The sequence below is a fragment of the Populus euphratica genome, unplaced genomic scaffold (genome assembly GCF_000495115.2).
Source record: "Populus euphratica unplaced genomic scaffold, PopEup_1.0 scaffold500.1, whole genome shotgun sequence".
NCBI classification, from domain to species: Eukaryota; Viridiplantae; Streptophyta; class Magnoliopsida; order Malpighiales; family Salicaceae; genus Populus; species Populus euphratica.
In genome coordinates this window covers 37,117-53,303 of record NW_011500179.1, presented here as the reverse complement: position 1 = coordinate 53,303, position 16,187 = coordinate 37,117, and the positions used below count along the sequence as shown (strand labels likewise).

Here is a 16,187-nt window from a genome sequence, read left to right as displayed (position 1 = left end):
AGAAGAAATGAAAGAGATATCTAACTTCCTAAAAAATCATTTATTGGTTATTGTGTTTCACTTGCTATTAGAGGAGTCTTCATATGAAGTCATTTCTTCATGACCAAGGGCTTATATATTACATTGATGGTGGTAACCCGTGCCTACCCATAATATTATGTCTTAAAAAACTAGTCTATCTCAACCTAACAAGTCTACACCATATGGGATGCAACAAGACTAGCTTATAATAAGTACTTAATTTGATAGCCTCTTGGTCAATTGCGTTTTACCAGTGGTATCTGAAAGCACTATATCACGCTTGATTGGGACTTTGCTGGAAGCAACAAATGCATCTTTATCAAGACCATTCATTTAATACTTTATAAATTGTCATAAGAACTAATTAAAATTGTCACACAATACCTGCATTCAGCCAAGTCCTACCATGATGAATCGAATACATCAGGGAGGCCCTTGCTACTATAAATTTATAATTATATTTTTTAGGGGTTAAGCAGTGAATTCAAGAATATTATTTAGTTCATTGAGTTGCATAGTTTATTGCTTAGTCATGAGTTTATATACATCCAGAGCTAGTAACATCAGCACTTAATGTTTTTGTAAATTATACTATTATATTAGACTAGTAAAGTATTCAAAACATAAAAAGATAATAAAAAAAATTCTAGAGTTCATACAAGTTTAAATCTATAAAGCATGCAAAGTAAAAATTCATGGCACTTTAAAGTAATGAAATTTTTGTTATTGTTAATGATAAATTATTTATCTTTGAAGTTTACTCTTCACATGTGCAACTAGAATGTTTGCAATACGTCTTCAAGATTCCAACAACATTACCTTAGTTTAGATGTATTTTTAAATAAGTTCTTTGAACCAAATTAAAAGAACTCGATTATCTCTCAACAAGGTGAACTTCAACTCTAGATTTGAGAGAAAACACGAAGCATAAAAGAAGAAGAAAAAACACTAAAAATAAGATGAATAAGAGCGTGTGTTTGTGCTAAAAAAAACTTAGAGGAAACTTTCCCTTCTATTATAATGAATTTTAGAAAGGAAAAAATTAAAAAATTAATTTTGATAATAATCAAAATTAATTCTCAACACTATCAATGATTAGCCATCATAAATTATAAAACAAATATGAATATAGTGACCATTAATATGAATTTTCAGTCAAAAAAATTATTTATATTTGTAAAAAATATTTTTTAAAGAGACAGTTAACATTTATGAGCTAATTATACGAAACAATGATCTAGAAAAAATAGTTTTTCATAGACTAGACCCAAGTTCAAACATCAGTTGGTGAAAAATAATATTTTATAACCCCAAATATTATTTTATGAGAAACCTAGGTCTAGGCTTGACCCAAGCCAAAGCGCGTATATGTGTGAGTTTAAGCTGTAAACTCACTTTGCTCAGGACTTGTCCCCTATAAAAGATTGAGTGTTTTTTGAATTTAATTTTAACTTTTTCACTTTTCACTTTATAAATATCAAGAAAATTTTAGAGTTTTTTTAGATTTTTGGGTTTCATCAAAACATGTCTATCAAGAGTTATTTGAGATTAATTTCTCATTCACTCTTTTTTTTTTTTAAATCATGTTGATGTTTCATGTTTAAGAGTTTATGTTGGATATTACATTTCAACAAATTTTTAACCAAAACTTGAGTGGAACACTTTTAATTTTACCTTTAATTAACCTTGTTTTTAACACATTTTACAACACATACAGTTACTCTGCCATTAACACATTTGGAGCAATGCACACTTGTTACCAATGACAGAAATCAAGGGTTTAATCATGAAAGAGGAAAAAATAAACACAATTATGGGGGGGACAAAATCTTTTTTAGAAACTATGGAGAAGACAATAGGTAGAATTGATCTCAGGATTATAGACTTGACAATAAGACTCGCTGTAAAATATACAACGCTTGGAACTATACTACACCAAACTGTCCATAAAGGTATATGCATGCCATTAACTAATCTGCAAATATGGTCATGTTCTTAGCAAATTAGTCACCAGTGAATTTATATGCTTAGTGTCCAGAGACAAGTGCAATACCATGTAATCGATTGGCAAGCCTCAGTCATATGAACCATATCAAGGTAGTGAACAACTTCAAGTTGGTAATTTTGAGTTTATATCTCTATTGAGTATTTTGGAATTGCATATATTCACACACCCGCTTGAACCTTAAACATGTTAAATGTATTTCATGTTTCTAAAATAACCAAACCTTTTTGTTCTTTTTAAAAATTGGCTCGTGATCCCAACTAGTTTTGGGAAATTTTGTTGGAAAAATAGTTCTTAATAAACATTTTTAAGGCAAGATTAAATATAAAATTCATTCACATTTTGGATTTAGCATTTGTTGAAAAATATTCTCTAATATAACTACTTTAAAATGAAATTTTAATGTGTCTAAAACTATTTGTAGATGAGAGAGAAATTGATCTCAAAGAACTTTTAATTATCTAAAACTCAAACCCAAAATGATATATAGATTAAAAGATAACAAACCTTTCTAATAAGTGGTTTATATTTTGAAAACTTGAGAAGCTAATATTGGATCCATAAAACACCAAAGTTTTTGGAGAAAAAAGACCTTAGATTATGTAGGCTTTGAACTTAAACCACACACTTGTACTCAGCTTCGAGTTTAGGTTAGTTATAAAATTATTTTTTATTAGTCTAGTTTCATGATTGACTTATCTAATCAATAAATTTTAAGAAAAAATTATTCTATTTTTTTTAGAATAAATATGGTTGTATCGGTTTTAATCTAAAAAGTTTCATATAAAAAGAAGATGAAAAGAGCTTTTTAGTTTGTAAGAGATTAGTCTTTACTATTATCAACAACCTTTTACTATCTATTGTTTTTCTTCAGGTTTGGTTTATTTATATCCTCAATCTATTCTAGACCTATAGCTTATGTATTTCGTAAATAGAATTTGAGTTTGTTTTCAAACCATTTTGTAGGCTTGACTAATAAAGAAATCTTTTAAGTGTTGTTGAAATCATGTGATATTATTTATATTAAAATTATTTATATCAAGTGATGATGAATTAAAATTTAAGAATAAATGGTTGAATCTTAGAAAGAAACATGATTGACCATGTATTTCTTCACTAAGTAAATCTTTATTTTTTCTAAGATTTAGTGTTTGTTTGACTTGGAAGGTGTCTTCATATTTTTTTTTAAATGAAATAGACTATAATTGATTAAGAATTCCAATAATTAACTATAATGATCAACCATGATTGAGAAAGATTGACAATATTAATCGATCATGATGCATACTAAGTTTAAATAAAATTAGTGTTTATTTTCAAATTCAAAGATCTTTTAATTCTATTAATTAAGAGTCTTGCATGTTGTTATTTTAATTAAACAATTTGAAACTTTTTAGAAAGCGACAACAATTTCATCCTTCTAATTGTGTATTAAGGATCAAGTGCTTCGGAACTAAAAAATCTCTATGTTTTATCTGGATCGTTTTTAATCTTCAGTCCTCAAGCTTTTCTGTTCAAGCATCACTAGAAATATGACATTCGAGAGATTAGATCACTCACATTCTAAATTAATGGCTTCTTTTAAAAAAAAAAATTAAACTCCTTAAAAGCATTGTGAATGTGTTTGTTAGTATTATAAGATTTTTTTATAATTAGGGAATGGAAAGATGATGCATGTAGCTTAATAAAAATGAATTGAAAAATATATAAATTGATATATCATAAAAAGAGTTATTAATATTAATTAAAAACTAAAATGGTAAGCTAGTCTTTTTTGCAATAAGCACAAAATGGATGAATATATTATTACTACAATCATTTTTATTTTATACGCTTCTTTTATTTATCATTAAGGTTAATTTTAGTTGCTAAGTGTATATGATTTTTTTATATATATATACATATTGTAAACACAACTTATCTATCTAAGATTTAATAAGAACAAATCTAAATCTAAATTATAATAATCTATTTTAGGTACAATAAAATTATATAAATAATCTAAAAGATTAATTACAATAAAAAATAAATTTTAAAATTTTAAAAATAAGATATTAATTTAAAATAAATTAAATAAAAAACATTAATTAAAACTTAAAAAAATAAAACATTGATTGATATAACGCAAAGTTTAAGCGCTTCACCTAAAAGGAAAAAGACCATTTGTATTTATAAAAAAATAAACCAATGACTTGTCATCTCAAGGTTTTTTAAAAAACATAATAAATAATGTGTCATTCATCGTAACAAATGATGCCTCGCTTGTTAATACATTTTTCAATCATCTCTAATAATAAAAAAATCAAGACTTGACTTTTTGATATTTTAGATCTTAAAATTTAAATTTCAACTTGTTTTAAAATACATCCCAAAAAACATTATAATAATCTCAATAAACCCTTTTAAACCCCAAAACACACTATAATGATTTCAAAAATAAAAAATCAAGCTATGTAAAAAAAATATTAATAGGCTTTAATCTATTTTCTCCAACATAGGTTAAAGGTTAAAACTAACTCCATTAAATTCTCATCTCTAAGATAAACCAATTGAAACCTAAAATGAGCTTTTTTTTTGCTAGAATACCAGCAACCAAACACTTCTTATGATCCTTTTATTTTTTAGCAACTTTCTCAAACATTTTGCAATTGGAGATCCTCTTATTATCTTGAAATATAACTCAAGATTCTATTTTATAATATTAATCTTAATTTAACACTAGAATATTCTCAAACATTTTGCAATTGGAGAGTGAGCAAAGAGAAATAGATCTTAACACATAAAATGATGCTAACATAACTTGCAAGGATTAAATAACAAGGAAATAAATATTGATGACTGAAATGAACAAAAGTTCACGCCCATAATGGTTTGTGAGGGAGGGTACAACAATGAACAATATAAATGGGTTAGCTTTTAGTTTATAGCTGTAATTGTAATGTGATGGAAAATCTTCTTATTTGCCATTAGGATCTACAAATCATTCCAGTACCGGCCCTCCGAGTCTCATTTTCACCGATGCATGAGAGCTCCTCCAACCTTCCCCTGTGATGAACACCGCTATTATGTTATCTTTATTGATTATTATTTTAAATTTGTTTACATTTCCATACTATTTTTACTCATTTTCAAGCACTCATAGAATAAGCAAGTACAAATTGATAATACTGGGGGCGCTTGCCTCTCTGTTCATCCAATCTTCCATGCACCGATTTCGGAAGGATGATGCACTTTCAGAAGCTACTGGAGCACCTATTTCTTTTACAAGGTAACTTGTGTGCTTGACTTTGTGTGACAATAACATAGTTAAACAAATTCAAAGGGGAAAAAAATGAGTAGAGCGTAGGCTATCATCATGAAAAATAAATACAAAGGTCTTTTATACCAAAAGCACAAAATCATCAAACTGGCTAACGTGTGGCAAAGCTGATGAACACTGGTACTCAAAAAAAATTCATGGAAGAGATCATTCTCTATCAAATCTAGGAGATCCAGAATAACCAGGGAGGAACTGGTTGCTTTCACTACAGCAAAACTGTCTTGTAATTCGTCCTAGCACTTGGACTAACCCCGAGCAGAAGACTGACTCTAGTCTTGCTTATCCCCGGGTCTATACTCTGAGCTTTCAGCTTCAGAGCTTGTCACGTGTTCAACTTGGTCTCCGGTACCAACCGTTAGAGGTTCCTCTTTGCTGATATGTCGGATCAGTATTAGCATTGCAACCAAAAACACAATTATGTACACAGTTCTAACTCCAATCAGTGAATGGAGATAGCCCAACAGTGATGGACCACTAACTCTATTCCGCTCTGTTTTCCCTTCTCTATATCCTGCAAGGAATTGTGAGATTTGAGACCCCTGGTCCTCCTCTTCAATGCTTTCTGAACCAATAACCTACAAAGTATTAAAAATAAAGTTAGTGCATGCATTATTTCTCCTCGTAAACTATGAAATTAATGGGAATTAAAATTTCCTAGTGATTTAAAAACATGGTATTTGACCATGGTATTGCAGCAGTAATACTTACTGAAAGATACTCCTCGCCTCCATCCCAAACAATCATTTTTGGTAGTTTTGTCCCCTTGGCACCAAATGTCTCTGCAAATTCCGCCCATTGTTTAACCCCAACATAACCAAATACCAAATTGCGATTTGCTGATGCAGCAGCCTTCAATGTCCTGATCAACTTTTGCGATTTCTCTTCAGACTCATCCTCCAAGATGGTCAGGACAATTTTCCTCTGATCATCTTTCAGTACCTTCAGTGTATCATAGTTTATGGGCACAGCCAAAGGAAGAAAATTTTGTTTTATGAATTCCTCCAAAAATTCCTCTGCAGGTTTAACAGAAAGGCAAGTACAACTTATAATTATGCAATGCAGCAAAAGGCAAGTGACCCACAATGGAAAAAAAGTAAAAAGAAACAAACAAGGGAAAACTACAAGGAAATAATGGGAGATATCTATGCCAAAACAGAAGAAAGAGAGAGAGAAAACATAGAGCAAGAATCTGAACAAGCAAGCACCTGCTGTCTAGGTTCCATCAATCAGACTTAGTCGAGGTAACTGATAGGTTGTTAAAATATACCAGAGGTCCATTTAGAGTGATAAATAACCAATTCAATTGACCAGGGTAATGCACAGGTCCTCCATAAGCTAGCTTAAAATTTTCCATGTCATATTTGACCTAAACTCAGAATGAATAGTAGCCCCCAACACAAATCTCTTAGCTAAAAATTCAGTATTCTACAGTTTGAGTTCTCAATGAGGATGCCCTCCCTGTTTGTGACATATAAACTGTGTACTGACAAAATTTCTCATATTATGAAATTATTGTTCAGGTAGTATTTCCTTAGTTGTGCTACTCAAACATCTTCATCCACACAAGCATGATGTATCTACCAAAGTTTGAAACTAATTAATGCTATACCAGTCTTTATCAGTAATAGAGCAACAAATTTGTAACACTATGGTTATCCCTTATGTTAAGCAAATTCTACCATGGACGTGGTGCACAATGCGATGACAACAGACACAAATGAAGCACACAGAACATAACAGAGTGTTATTCCTTTTATCATCATCGTCAGAAGTGTTTTTATTCTTTAGTTCTGTTCTGTTGAAGCAAAGGGTATCTAGACAAAACACCACATAGTCAACAACACGAGATGTCTATCAGGACATCATCAAATAAGCAAATGCAAACAGTTAAAGTTAGAGAAAACTGAAAATAATGTATTTCGAATGGACAAAAATACATAAATTAACACTAATTTCTTGGTAATGGGATGAAAGCAAACCTTCAAAGGGCCCATAAAAGATGCTATGATCATCATAACTTGGATGAATAGATACCACAGTTGGAATCTTGTCAAAATCATATTGTACCATTACATCATCTGAGAAATCACTTGCTACAGAAAACCAAGCCTTCTTCTTATACTTTATGGCTAGATTTGATATCAAAGTCTCATTTAAACCGAAACCTATAAATATAGGAAAATGTGTCCCAGCTTCTTCAACAAACTCTCTTATAGCTGAGTCAGAATTAAGGACAACAACATCAGGAGAGACAAATTTCCTCAGAAAACGAACGAGTAATTCTGCTTTCCTTGGTCCATAATATTCTGTCGGAACACCATGCATATAGATCTTGAGGGTCGGATATCCACTGCAGCAAAGACAAGTACTTGAGATCAGGCAACACAAATTCATTATCTAATCACAGTATCATAGAAATACAAAATCAAAGCTGAGATCCAAGTGAAAATAAATTAACACAAAAAAAGAGAGGTAGTAGCTACTTACTCGACTTCATGTTTCCTAGCAAGACGGGTATACTTGTCGGCATTCACTTTCGCTATGACTATAGGTTTCTTCAATTCAGCGAGAATTGGAGCAGCCACGTCTAACTGAAAAATTAAAAATAATTAATTAAAAAATATACTGTAACGAATAATCACACTATGCATTGCTCTGACTGATTAACAAAAAAACAAACTAAATTTATTCAACTCGAACAATATCCATAAATCTATATCTCAAGAAGCTGCCTATTTAAACGCCTAAACAAAAAAAAAAATGAGACTTAGATTTCTGAATTATGAATAATTTCAGTTAAAAGATCACGGAAAAAAAAAACACTTAGCAAACTGTAATCTCAAATTAAAAGAAAAAAAACAATGACGTCATTAATCATAGCATCACAGTAATCAATGCATAGAAACTGAGATGAGATCAAATAAAAATTGCCTAAATTTTTCTCCAGATCTTATCAAGAAAGTATGAGCTTGGCATTAAGTTCAGCAAAAGCTATAAGAATAAGAGAAAGGAGGAGAAACCTCGGGAGCAAGGCGCTTGCAGTGGGTGCACCAAGGGGCGTAGAAATCGACGAAGACATAGTCGTAGGCGGCAATAGTAGAATCGAAATTCGATTCGTCGAGCTCTAACACTGTATTTATTTTGTCAGCTCTTGTTGATTCTGTTGCCGATATTATTATGGATAATATGAGGATTAAGGATGATCGCGTCGTCTTCATGTTCTCTCGGATGGATGAGTAGATGATGGTGTTGTGTTTCGTTTAGTACTATATTTAAGATATGCTCATGTTTTAAGGTTGGATTTTAGGTTGGATTTTGCTTCTCTTTTTCTTTTCTTTTTATTTTATTTAAAACATAGATGATTCGGTAAAACTAATCACCGGGAGAAAGTGGATTGGATTGGTTTGGTTTGGTTTGGTTTGGTTTGATAAGATGTGGTTTCTATAAAAAAAATTGAATTTTTTATTTTAAATTATTGTTTTTTTTTATATTTTTAAATTATTTAAATATGATGATATTAAAAATCAAATTTAAAAAAATTATTTCACTATATTTTTAAGTTGAAAAACAACATTATAATAATATCAAATAAATTTAAAATTAAACTTGTTTGTTTACAATGAAAATGAAAAGATAATAAATGTTGAATAGAATTATACTTAATGTAAGAATAATTTAAATATAATTTTATTTTATTTTAATTAATTTTTTAAAAATTAAAAAAAATCATTAAGAGCCGTACAATAAAAGTTAATTTTTTAAAAATTAAAAAAAATTAAAAAAATCATTAAGAGCCGTACAATAAAAAAACTTGCTAATATTATAAAAAATATTTCAATCTTATTCGAAAATAATTTTAAAATTAAATAGCATTTAATAGAATAATATCTTATTTGAAAATAATATCTTAAATATAATTTTATTTATAAAAATTAATTAAAATTTAAGAAAAAATGAAACTCATAAAAACCCCTCGAGCATTTAGATCTGGATGTGCTAGCCTATAGCTCAAAATAGAGAAGGCTATGAGCTCATGAGCCTACAAGGCCTGTGCATTTGACCCTCTATGATTTTTTTTTTTTTTTTATTAAAACAGATATGCGGCATATCATTTATTCGAATCACTAGAGAAATGAGGCAGAAAGCCAAGGTTTGACTTTTATCATTTAAAAAGCTCTTCTTTGAATAATATTTTCATTTAAAAACCTCAATAAACTTATTTCTAATCTTAAATTACCCTTTAATCTATACAAATAAACAAAAAAAAATTAACTTAAGTAAAAAAATTTATAAAACTCAACTTACTTATCCCAACAATAAATTTTTTTATAAAACTCAACTTACTTATCCCAACAAGATATAAAATTAAAAACACTTAAATGGTACTTATCTCCTTAAATAGAACCTAATAACATCAAAATCATATTTTTTATTATAAAAAAATGACAAAACCGATAACTTTCTCACTCTTTCCTTGTTTTTTTTTTTTTTTTCCCTCTCATCTCTCAAACATAAAAACCAAAAAATAAACAAAATTTTTCCATCGTACATCCCAAGGAGCAGAGAACAATGAAGCAAAAGAGGCTAAAAAAGAATGCCAGGATCCCTAAACTGCGAAACTAGCCCAACACTTGCATGATCAACTACACTCCAATTGGATGTCAGTGCAGATCACAAGATACTTGCAGCTAATGCAAGATCTTGCACGTTAAGTTAAAGATCTGTACAAAACTATTAATGAAATATCAAGCTAAAACCCTGCAAATCGACTGCTCTTGCTGGCTGCGCAAGTTTAGAAATAGTGGATGTTCATGGGACCTCAAAAACGATTGCTAGGTTGAAGAAAAGCCAGTTTGCTAGGTTACATCCTCTGCTAGATAGAGTGAGTACCATTTTACCAAGAATGGTTACTCCATCTTAGCACGCTTCAAATGTGTTTCCTTCATCCAATCAAGGCATTCCTCCACGGTCCCTGCAGGATGAGCGAATTGCCATGCTAACAGTTTTTGTTGCTGCAAGGAAGGGATATATTAGAATCTAGAATTCTACAATGGTTTCAAAGTGAGGAAAATATGCCTTACCCATTCCTTAACAAGCGGTCCTCCGGATTTTAGTTGCAAAACAGTCATGATATCCTTCCCATTAACCAACGGCTTTAAATCCCACACTCTTTCAAGACCTGCATCTCAACATATCCTACATTTCAGAACAAGCAAGGCTGGTTCCCAGCCAATCACGAGGGCTCCACTACAGTTTTAAGATTTGGGCAAAACCAAGATAAATAAATATACTGGAAAACATGGGGAGGTATTTCTATGTCTATGAATGCGTAAGGTCCAACAGAGCAAACAGAACAAGTTACCTGGCTTATTAAACATGCAATTCAGCATCTTTTGCAAGATATACTCAATGGTTATTTAAACATTTCTCAAGGAAAAAATTCACAGAAAGAAGAAATTTGGCAGTGTCTTGTACCTAGATTAACAATGGCATCTTCAGCTGCTTTAAATAAGTCCTTTCTCCTGTCAAGTTCAAATTTCTTTTCTAAAAAGTCTTGAGCAGAGTCCGTGTCAGAAGGATATAACATTGTTGATATCAACAAACCAACTCGCCAAAATTCCTTAACTTCTCGTAGTAGAAATCCTGAATATACAAGAATAAACAATTAGCAAAGAGAATCTGTGCAACTCAGAAAATTTCAGAAACATGTTTAATGGATGACCATCCAGCCATCCAAATAAGAGCTTGTCAAAGTATAATTGCCAATTTATCAACATTTATTTATTAACTGATTGATTTGTCGCATAAAGAAGTTTATCTAATCAAGGTGACATGACTCTGCAAACTTATCAAGACACGCACCTTTGAATGGCATAGAACATATAAAACCTATCTACGCCACCTCACTCATTACAAAACAAATCCATAAGGTATTGCAGGTATTATTCTCCAGAGTCCAAATAAATTGCACAAAGGGCTCGCTTCACACAAAAATAGTGGAAAATTATGATAAGGAAATTAAATTTGCTATGAACTTGTGGAACTTTAGAGGAGGTATCTTCAATAGTGAAGGATAATGCTAAAGAAATCCAAATTGACTTGCCCAAGTAAAATTATTGTCAAATGTTAACAAACAGTTCAAACGAAAATCTTAGCACAAAGAGAGCAACAGAACTTTAAAATACACTAGCAAGAACTAATACCTGTTGCTACTCGGAGTTTTGAAGTTATAGGTACATCAAAAAGTTCCATGCCCATATCCACTTCAGCAGGCTGTGTTTTGTCATTAGATGTAAGCAAGGGAATCAAGGTCAAGAATTTCTCTAATGACCTGTGTATCTTGATAACCTACAAAAGGAGGGTTAAGACTTTCCAGATGTTCAAGTCTTGAAGATGTCGATGCAAAAAACCTAGTGAAAGGAGATTCGAACTTACTGTTTCAGGATCACTGGCTTTTTGCTTCAGAGAGTCTCTGAATATATAGTTGACAACAGGCACCTGCAATGAAGAAACATGGTTTAGCTTTAGCAACAGAAAAGGTAAACTCTTGGAAAGAAATATAAAATTACGCATCTGTAGAATCAATCAATTACAGGAGTTGAAACTGTCATTCCATTCACAATAATTAGGGTACAACAAACACTGGAAAAGATGAATAATTGATCAAATGAATTGAGGTTATTTATGATTGAATAAAAACTCATCTCATTTTACAATTTGTTTCGTCTGTCTAAAAATAATAAAGCTTCTAACCACCCAAAAATTTTTGGAAGAGAGAGAAGAGACAGACCACAGTAGTAAACAAGAAATAGATCCAAGAAAATGCCCCATGCTTGTCACTGCCTTTTTTATAAAAGAATTAATGAGGTCTGAACTTTCTAGTCCTCATCATCCTTCAAAAGGAAAATGATCAAGAACCAACATTATTAGTCTTATTCATCCACCAAAATTAGTTGTGGGACAGCCTGAAAATCTGAATTTCAGGACTGTAATCATAATTTGGCTCCAATTTCTATGAATACAGCTCAATGCTCCTTCAATGCATAAAATGTAGATTCACGATTGGAAAGAAACAAGCAACAAAAAGAGCAAACCAAAGAATTAAGAAAAATAGAGGCAAAGAACAAGGGCAGCACCTTTTTACCCTTTTCATCCTTGTATATGGTGTTTCTGAATGGAAGAAATAAAGCAGCATACAAACAAAGCCTTCTTTGTTCACCCTAAAGCTCAGGAATTTAGAATTAAAATTCACAACCTTAAACAATATATAAAACATTGAAGAAAAGATAAAGAAGAGGAAGCATGTAATACATAATGCTGACAGACAGCAAGAGCAAAAAAAATTTAAAGAATCTATCATGGCTCACTTACAGTGAAGGAGGAACCTCCAATTAAATGAATAAGGTTCCACGCAGCATCCAGGTAAGCAACACAGAGCCTAAAAGGGGTCAAGAGATTATTATCTGAACATAAATGACAAACACAGACAAGCAAAGTTGCTCAAAATCTCGGGGAAATCTCAAAGGCTAGTTATAATAATGCTAGAAAATTTATGAAAAATCTTTAGTGATGCCCAAAAGCACCAGTTTTCTAAGTGAGAATAGCGCGTTCTACTTGTAATCAAAAAGGCATTCCAGTTATAGATGCAATCAAAACTTTTCCCATCGCACCAAGCAATAGTAACTAGATCATTTCAACTATTATTTTTGTTGATCTTGGGCTGCTTTAGATCTTATCATACCCCTGACATTCTTCTGACACTGTCGGCTCAACCTTTGGGTTAAGATTGAAGACAACCCAAAATAATGTCAGATCAGCAATATAGGTCATAGCTTTAACAGGTTGATTGCCAGAGATCATGAGATCAATCTGCACAAGAACAGACAGGAATAATGCAAGTAATGAATACCTATTCCCCAATAAAACAGTATCTAGAAAAGCCCCAAGGGACAACTTAAAGTTGTCTTCCTCGGAAATCAAATATCATAATCAAACTTGCTATTTCAGCCATGACAAGGGGTAAAGATTACTTCAGTTCCAATACGCTCTTTGCTGATTTTTGCTTTGAGAGCGTTTTTCACATCATCACAGGCAGCAGCTTCTCTAAGCTCTTCTTCAAGTACAAATCCAAACCTTGCACCTAAAATGACTAAAATGAGACGAATATATAACAAATGTGGATGCATGTAAAGTGAACAAAGAGAAAATTGGAATTTGTGTCACCTAACTCATGCCAAGTGATTGGCCATGACTTCAAATATTTTCGTCAGAATATCAGAAGATTTTTGGATGTATTAGCTAAAAATTAGTGATCTATATTCAAATAAACGATAACCCTTTGAAGAAGCAGCCTCTGAGGAAATAATACAATGAATAAGAAAGCAGAAATTCAAGAAAAAAAATACATGTAGCAGTTTCAATACTATGATATTTTGAATCAGTTGCTCTAAGAAAATTACATAAGCTTTTCCAAATGCTTAATTACTTCCAACTTTTACCAAAGAAGAGAAAGGGCAATCAAAATTTGCCTCACACAATATAGCGGTATAATAGAACAGATGAAAATGTAAATTCAGAATTACCAAACCGAATAGCTCTCAGAACTCGAAGTGGGTCATCCAAAAAGGTATCTTTTGGAGGTAAAGGAGTTACTATTTTTCCAGATTTTAGATCTTCAATGCCTGTAATGGAAGAGGGGGAAATAAAAAATGTCTGAAAAGTGGCAAAGCTATACACATATCAAGTGACAAAGTTACATTCTTGGAACAAATAGAAAGCATAACAAAGTAAAAAATATTCTAACCTCTTCCAGTTAGGTCTTCAACAGAACTGGTATTGATATTGTAGAACAAGCTGGCCAACAGAAGAAATTGAAATGCACCAAGATTAGCCGATAGCAATAACTCTTGCAAACAGGTGTGGAGAGTGTCCTTGACTTACCAATATCAAAATTAAAATACCTGTTGATGGTTAAATCCCTTCTATATGCGTCTTCTTTTGCTGTGCCAAATGTCTGTGGTAAAACAGGTTAACTTAAATAGTCATACATCCCACATGAAGTAAGAATTTAACCAAACAGCAAGAAATTAGCTCAACTTAAAGTAATGATCAAACAGAAAATCACTGTGATGGAAACATTTGAGTGCAATAATAATACACACAAGGTTCTAACCTATCTACATCAACAAACAATTCATAGTTTTCAGTCTCTCAAACTATGATCCAAAAGATGATTAGCTACTTCATGGAGTAGTCCAGCCCCTTTACCAAATTAACAGCACATGTCAACATTTATAAAATATTGAAAATGAAGAATAATCTAATGGATTCGGAATATGAAATATTATGTAATCAAATTCTGTTCCTAATTACCTCATTCTTATTAATTTCCTCATATAAGCATGCCAAATTCAAAACAAGAAAACACTGACTGTATAGCATGTTTTAAGTTCTTAACAAACAGAACAGCCTCAGGTACATGTCATGCACATGAAATTAGAAAAATAATAGCTGAATGAATTCTAAGCTAAATTTTATACCATCGTAGGAATGCGGCTGTTCTCACTGTAGTCTTCACTCCTTAAGTTTACAAAATCAATCCATAAATCAAGAAGACGCATCCTTGCAGTTTCCAAGTGTTTAGACTGGTCAGGATTGCTGCAAAAGTAGAATCAGATAACATCAAGGACACATATAATATCATAAAACACTATGAAGACCGAATCAGATAACATTAAGGACACATATAATATCATAAAACACTATGAAGACCAAAAGGCTAAAATTTGTAAAATAATGACAACTATTAATCTATTAAGAAGTTCAAACCAGAACATGAAAAGCAGATGTGCAAGGATAGCAATTGAAATGTAATATTTAGATTCAGCAACATGAATTTTTCCAATAAGACAAGATAAAGGGCAAAACATCTTAAAGAACAGAACAAGAAACCGGCAAAGTCATCAAAGTCAAAAGAAAATCTCTTAAAAAAATCTGGTTTTGAAATGAAACCAAAAGTATATTTAACTTTGAACAGAAAATAATTATACCTAAAATGAAGAAAATAAATAAATACTTATACCGTGGAATAACCCCAACTCCATGAGCCTCTTCCCCGGTAGATAACAAGTATTCCCTAACCTTATCAACAAATTCGCTGCCCAACATATTGTCGATAGCAATGTCGATGTCATAACATTCTTTGCCTAGAAGCTGCAAAAGACATTAAAAAAAATCTTATACGAATCCCAGAAGATAAAAAAGCACTAAGAATTTTATTCAGACAATAAAAACCCATAGAAAAAAGAAAATCATTAAAGTCTTATCATTTCCTCCAGCATGCTTATTGCTTAAGACTTATATGACAAGAACCATTTACTCCTCCCGATTCTCTTTGCTAAACCTTCATTATTCATTACGGACTTTCATCAAACATGCTTTGGACATCTTCTCACAACACAGGTAATACCGCAGCAAGAAAGCTTACCTTATCACGAACCCAACCCCCAGCTACACGGAGCTCAGTATTGAGATTGAAATGGCGAAGAGTGTTGACTAAGCGGTCAAAAATCTGCTTTTCAACCTCATTCAGTTCAATCTTGTCTTTCACTTCAATCAATGTTTTTGCTGCCGCTTCTGATGACACTGTCGCCATTTCCTTACAATAAAAAACCCCAGCAGTTTGAATTCGAGTTAGGGTTTTACTAGGGTAGGAAAAGCTTCGAAGAGAGACGAAATTTGTTTTGCGTCTGTTGAGGAGGCTTGGGGAGAAGAAAAGACGGAGGGGGTCGACTTTTACAGTGTTGAGAAATGCTCTCATTGTTTTATTCTTTTCTTATATTG

At 31.7% G+C, this 16,187-nt stretch overlaps 2 protein-coding genes across 2 annotated transcripts; both read right to left on the bottom strand.

The window, feature by feature from the left end:
* Positions 1-5,371: 5,371 nt before the first annotated feature.
* Positions 5,372-8,700, bottom strand: LOC105111483 (protein disulfide-isomerase 5-2-like). The gene is made up of 5 exons (XM_011006847.1): positions 8,366-8,700; positions 7,833-7,936; positions 7,325-7,695; positions 6,054-6,358; positions 5,372-5,920 (listed from the first exon to the last, which is right to left on the bottom strand). The coding sequence occupies exons 1-5, from the start codon at positions 8,561-8,563 to the stop codon at positions 5,615-5,617; spliced, it is 1,284 nt and encodes a 427-aa protein (XP_011005149.1). The 5' UTR covers positions 8,564-8,700; the 3' UTR covers positions 5,372-5,614.
* A 1,152-nt stretch (positions 8,701-9,852) lies between these two features.
* Positions 9,853-16,181, bottom strand: LOC105111482 (Polynucleotide adenylyltransferase family protein). Its single transcript, XM_011006846.1, has 15 exons — positions 15,832-16,181; positions 15,427-15,557; positions 14,885-15,002; positions 14,306-14,358; positions 14,149-14,198; positions 13,928-14,026; positions 13,376-13,485; positions 13,087-13,214; positions 12,717-12,783; positions 12,482-12,565; positions 11,781-11,843; positions 11,549-11,693; positions 10,821-10,988; positions 10,427-10,524; positions 9,853-10,357 (listed from the first exon to the last, which is right to left on the bottom strand). The coding sequence occupies exons 1-15, from the start codon at positions 16,162-16,164 to the stop codon at positions 10,253-10,255; spliced, it is 1,752 nt and encodes a 583-aa protein (XP_011005148.1). The 5' UTR covers positions 16,165-16,181; the 3' UTR covers positions 9,853-10,252.
* Positions 16,182-16,187: the final 6 nt, after the last annotated feature.

Excerpts from the sequence above, each read along its gene's own strand:
- LOC105111483 (XM_011006847.1), bottom strand. The coding sequence starts at position 8,563 with ATGAAGACGACGCGATCATCCTTAATCCTCATATTATCCATAATAATA. Across the intron at positions 7,937-8,365 it reads GCAAGCGCCTTGCTCCCGAG|TTAGACGTGGCTGCTCCAAT; the intron begins GTTTCTCCTCCT and ends TTAATTTTTCAG. Across the intron at positions 5,921-6,053 it reads GAGGCGAGGAGTATCTTTCA|GTTATTGGTTCAGAAAGCAT; the intron begins GTAAGTATTACT and ends AATACTTTGTAG.
- LOC105111482 (XM_011006846.1), bottom strand. The coding sequence starts at position 16,164 with ATGAGAGCATTTCTCAACACTGTAAAAGTCGACCCCCTCCGTCTTTTC. Across the intron at positions 14,359-14,884 it reads ACAGCCGCATTCCTACGATG|ACATTTGGCACAGCAAAAGA; the intron begins GTATAAAATTTA and ends GTTTTACCACAG. Across the intron at positions 13,486-13,927 it reads TCTGAGAGCTATTCGGTTTG|GTGCAAGGTTTGGATTTGTA; the intron begins GTAATTCTGAAT and ends TAGTCATTTTAG.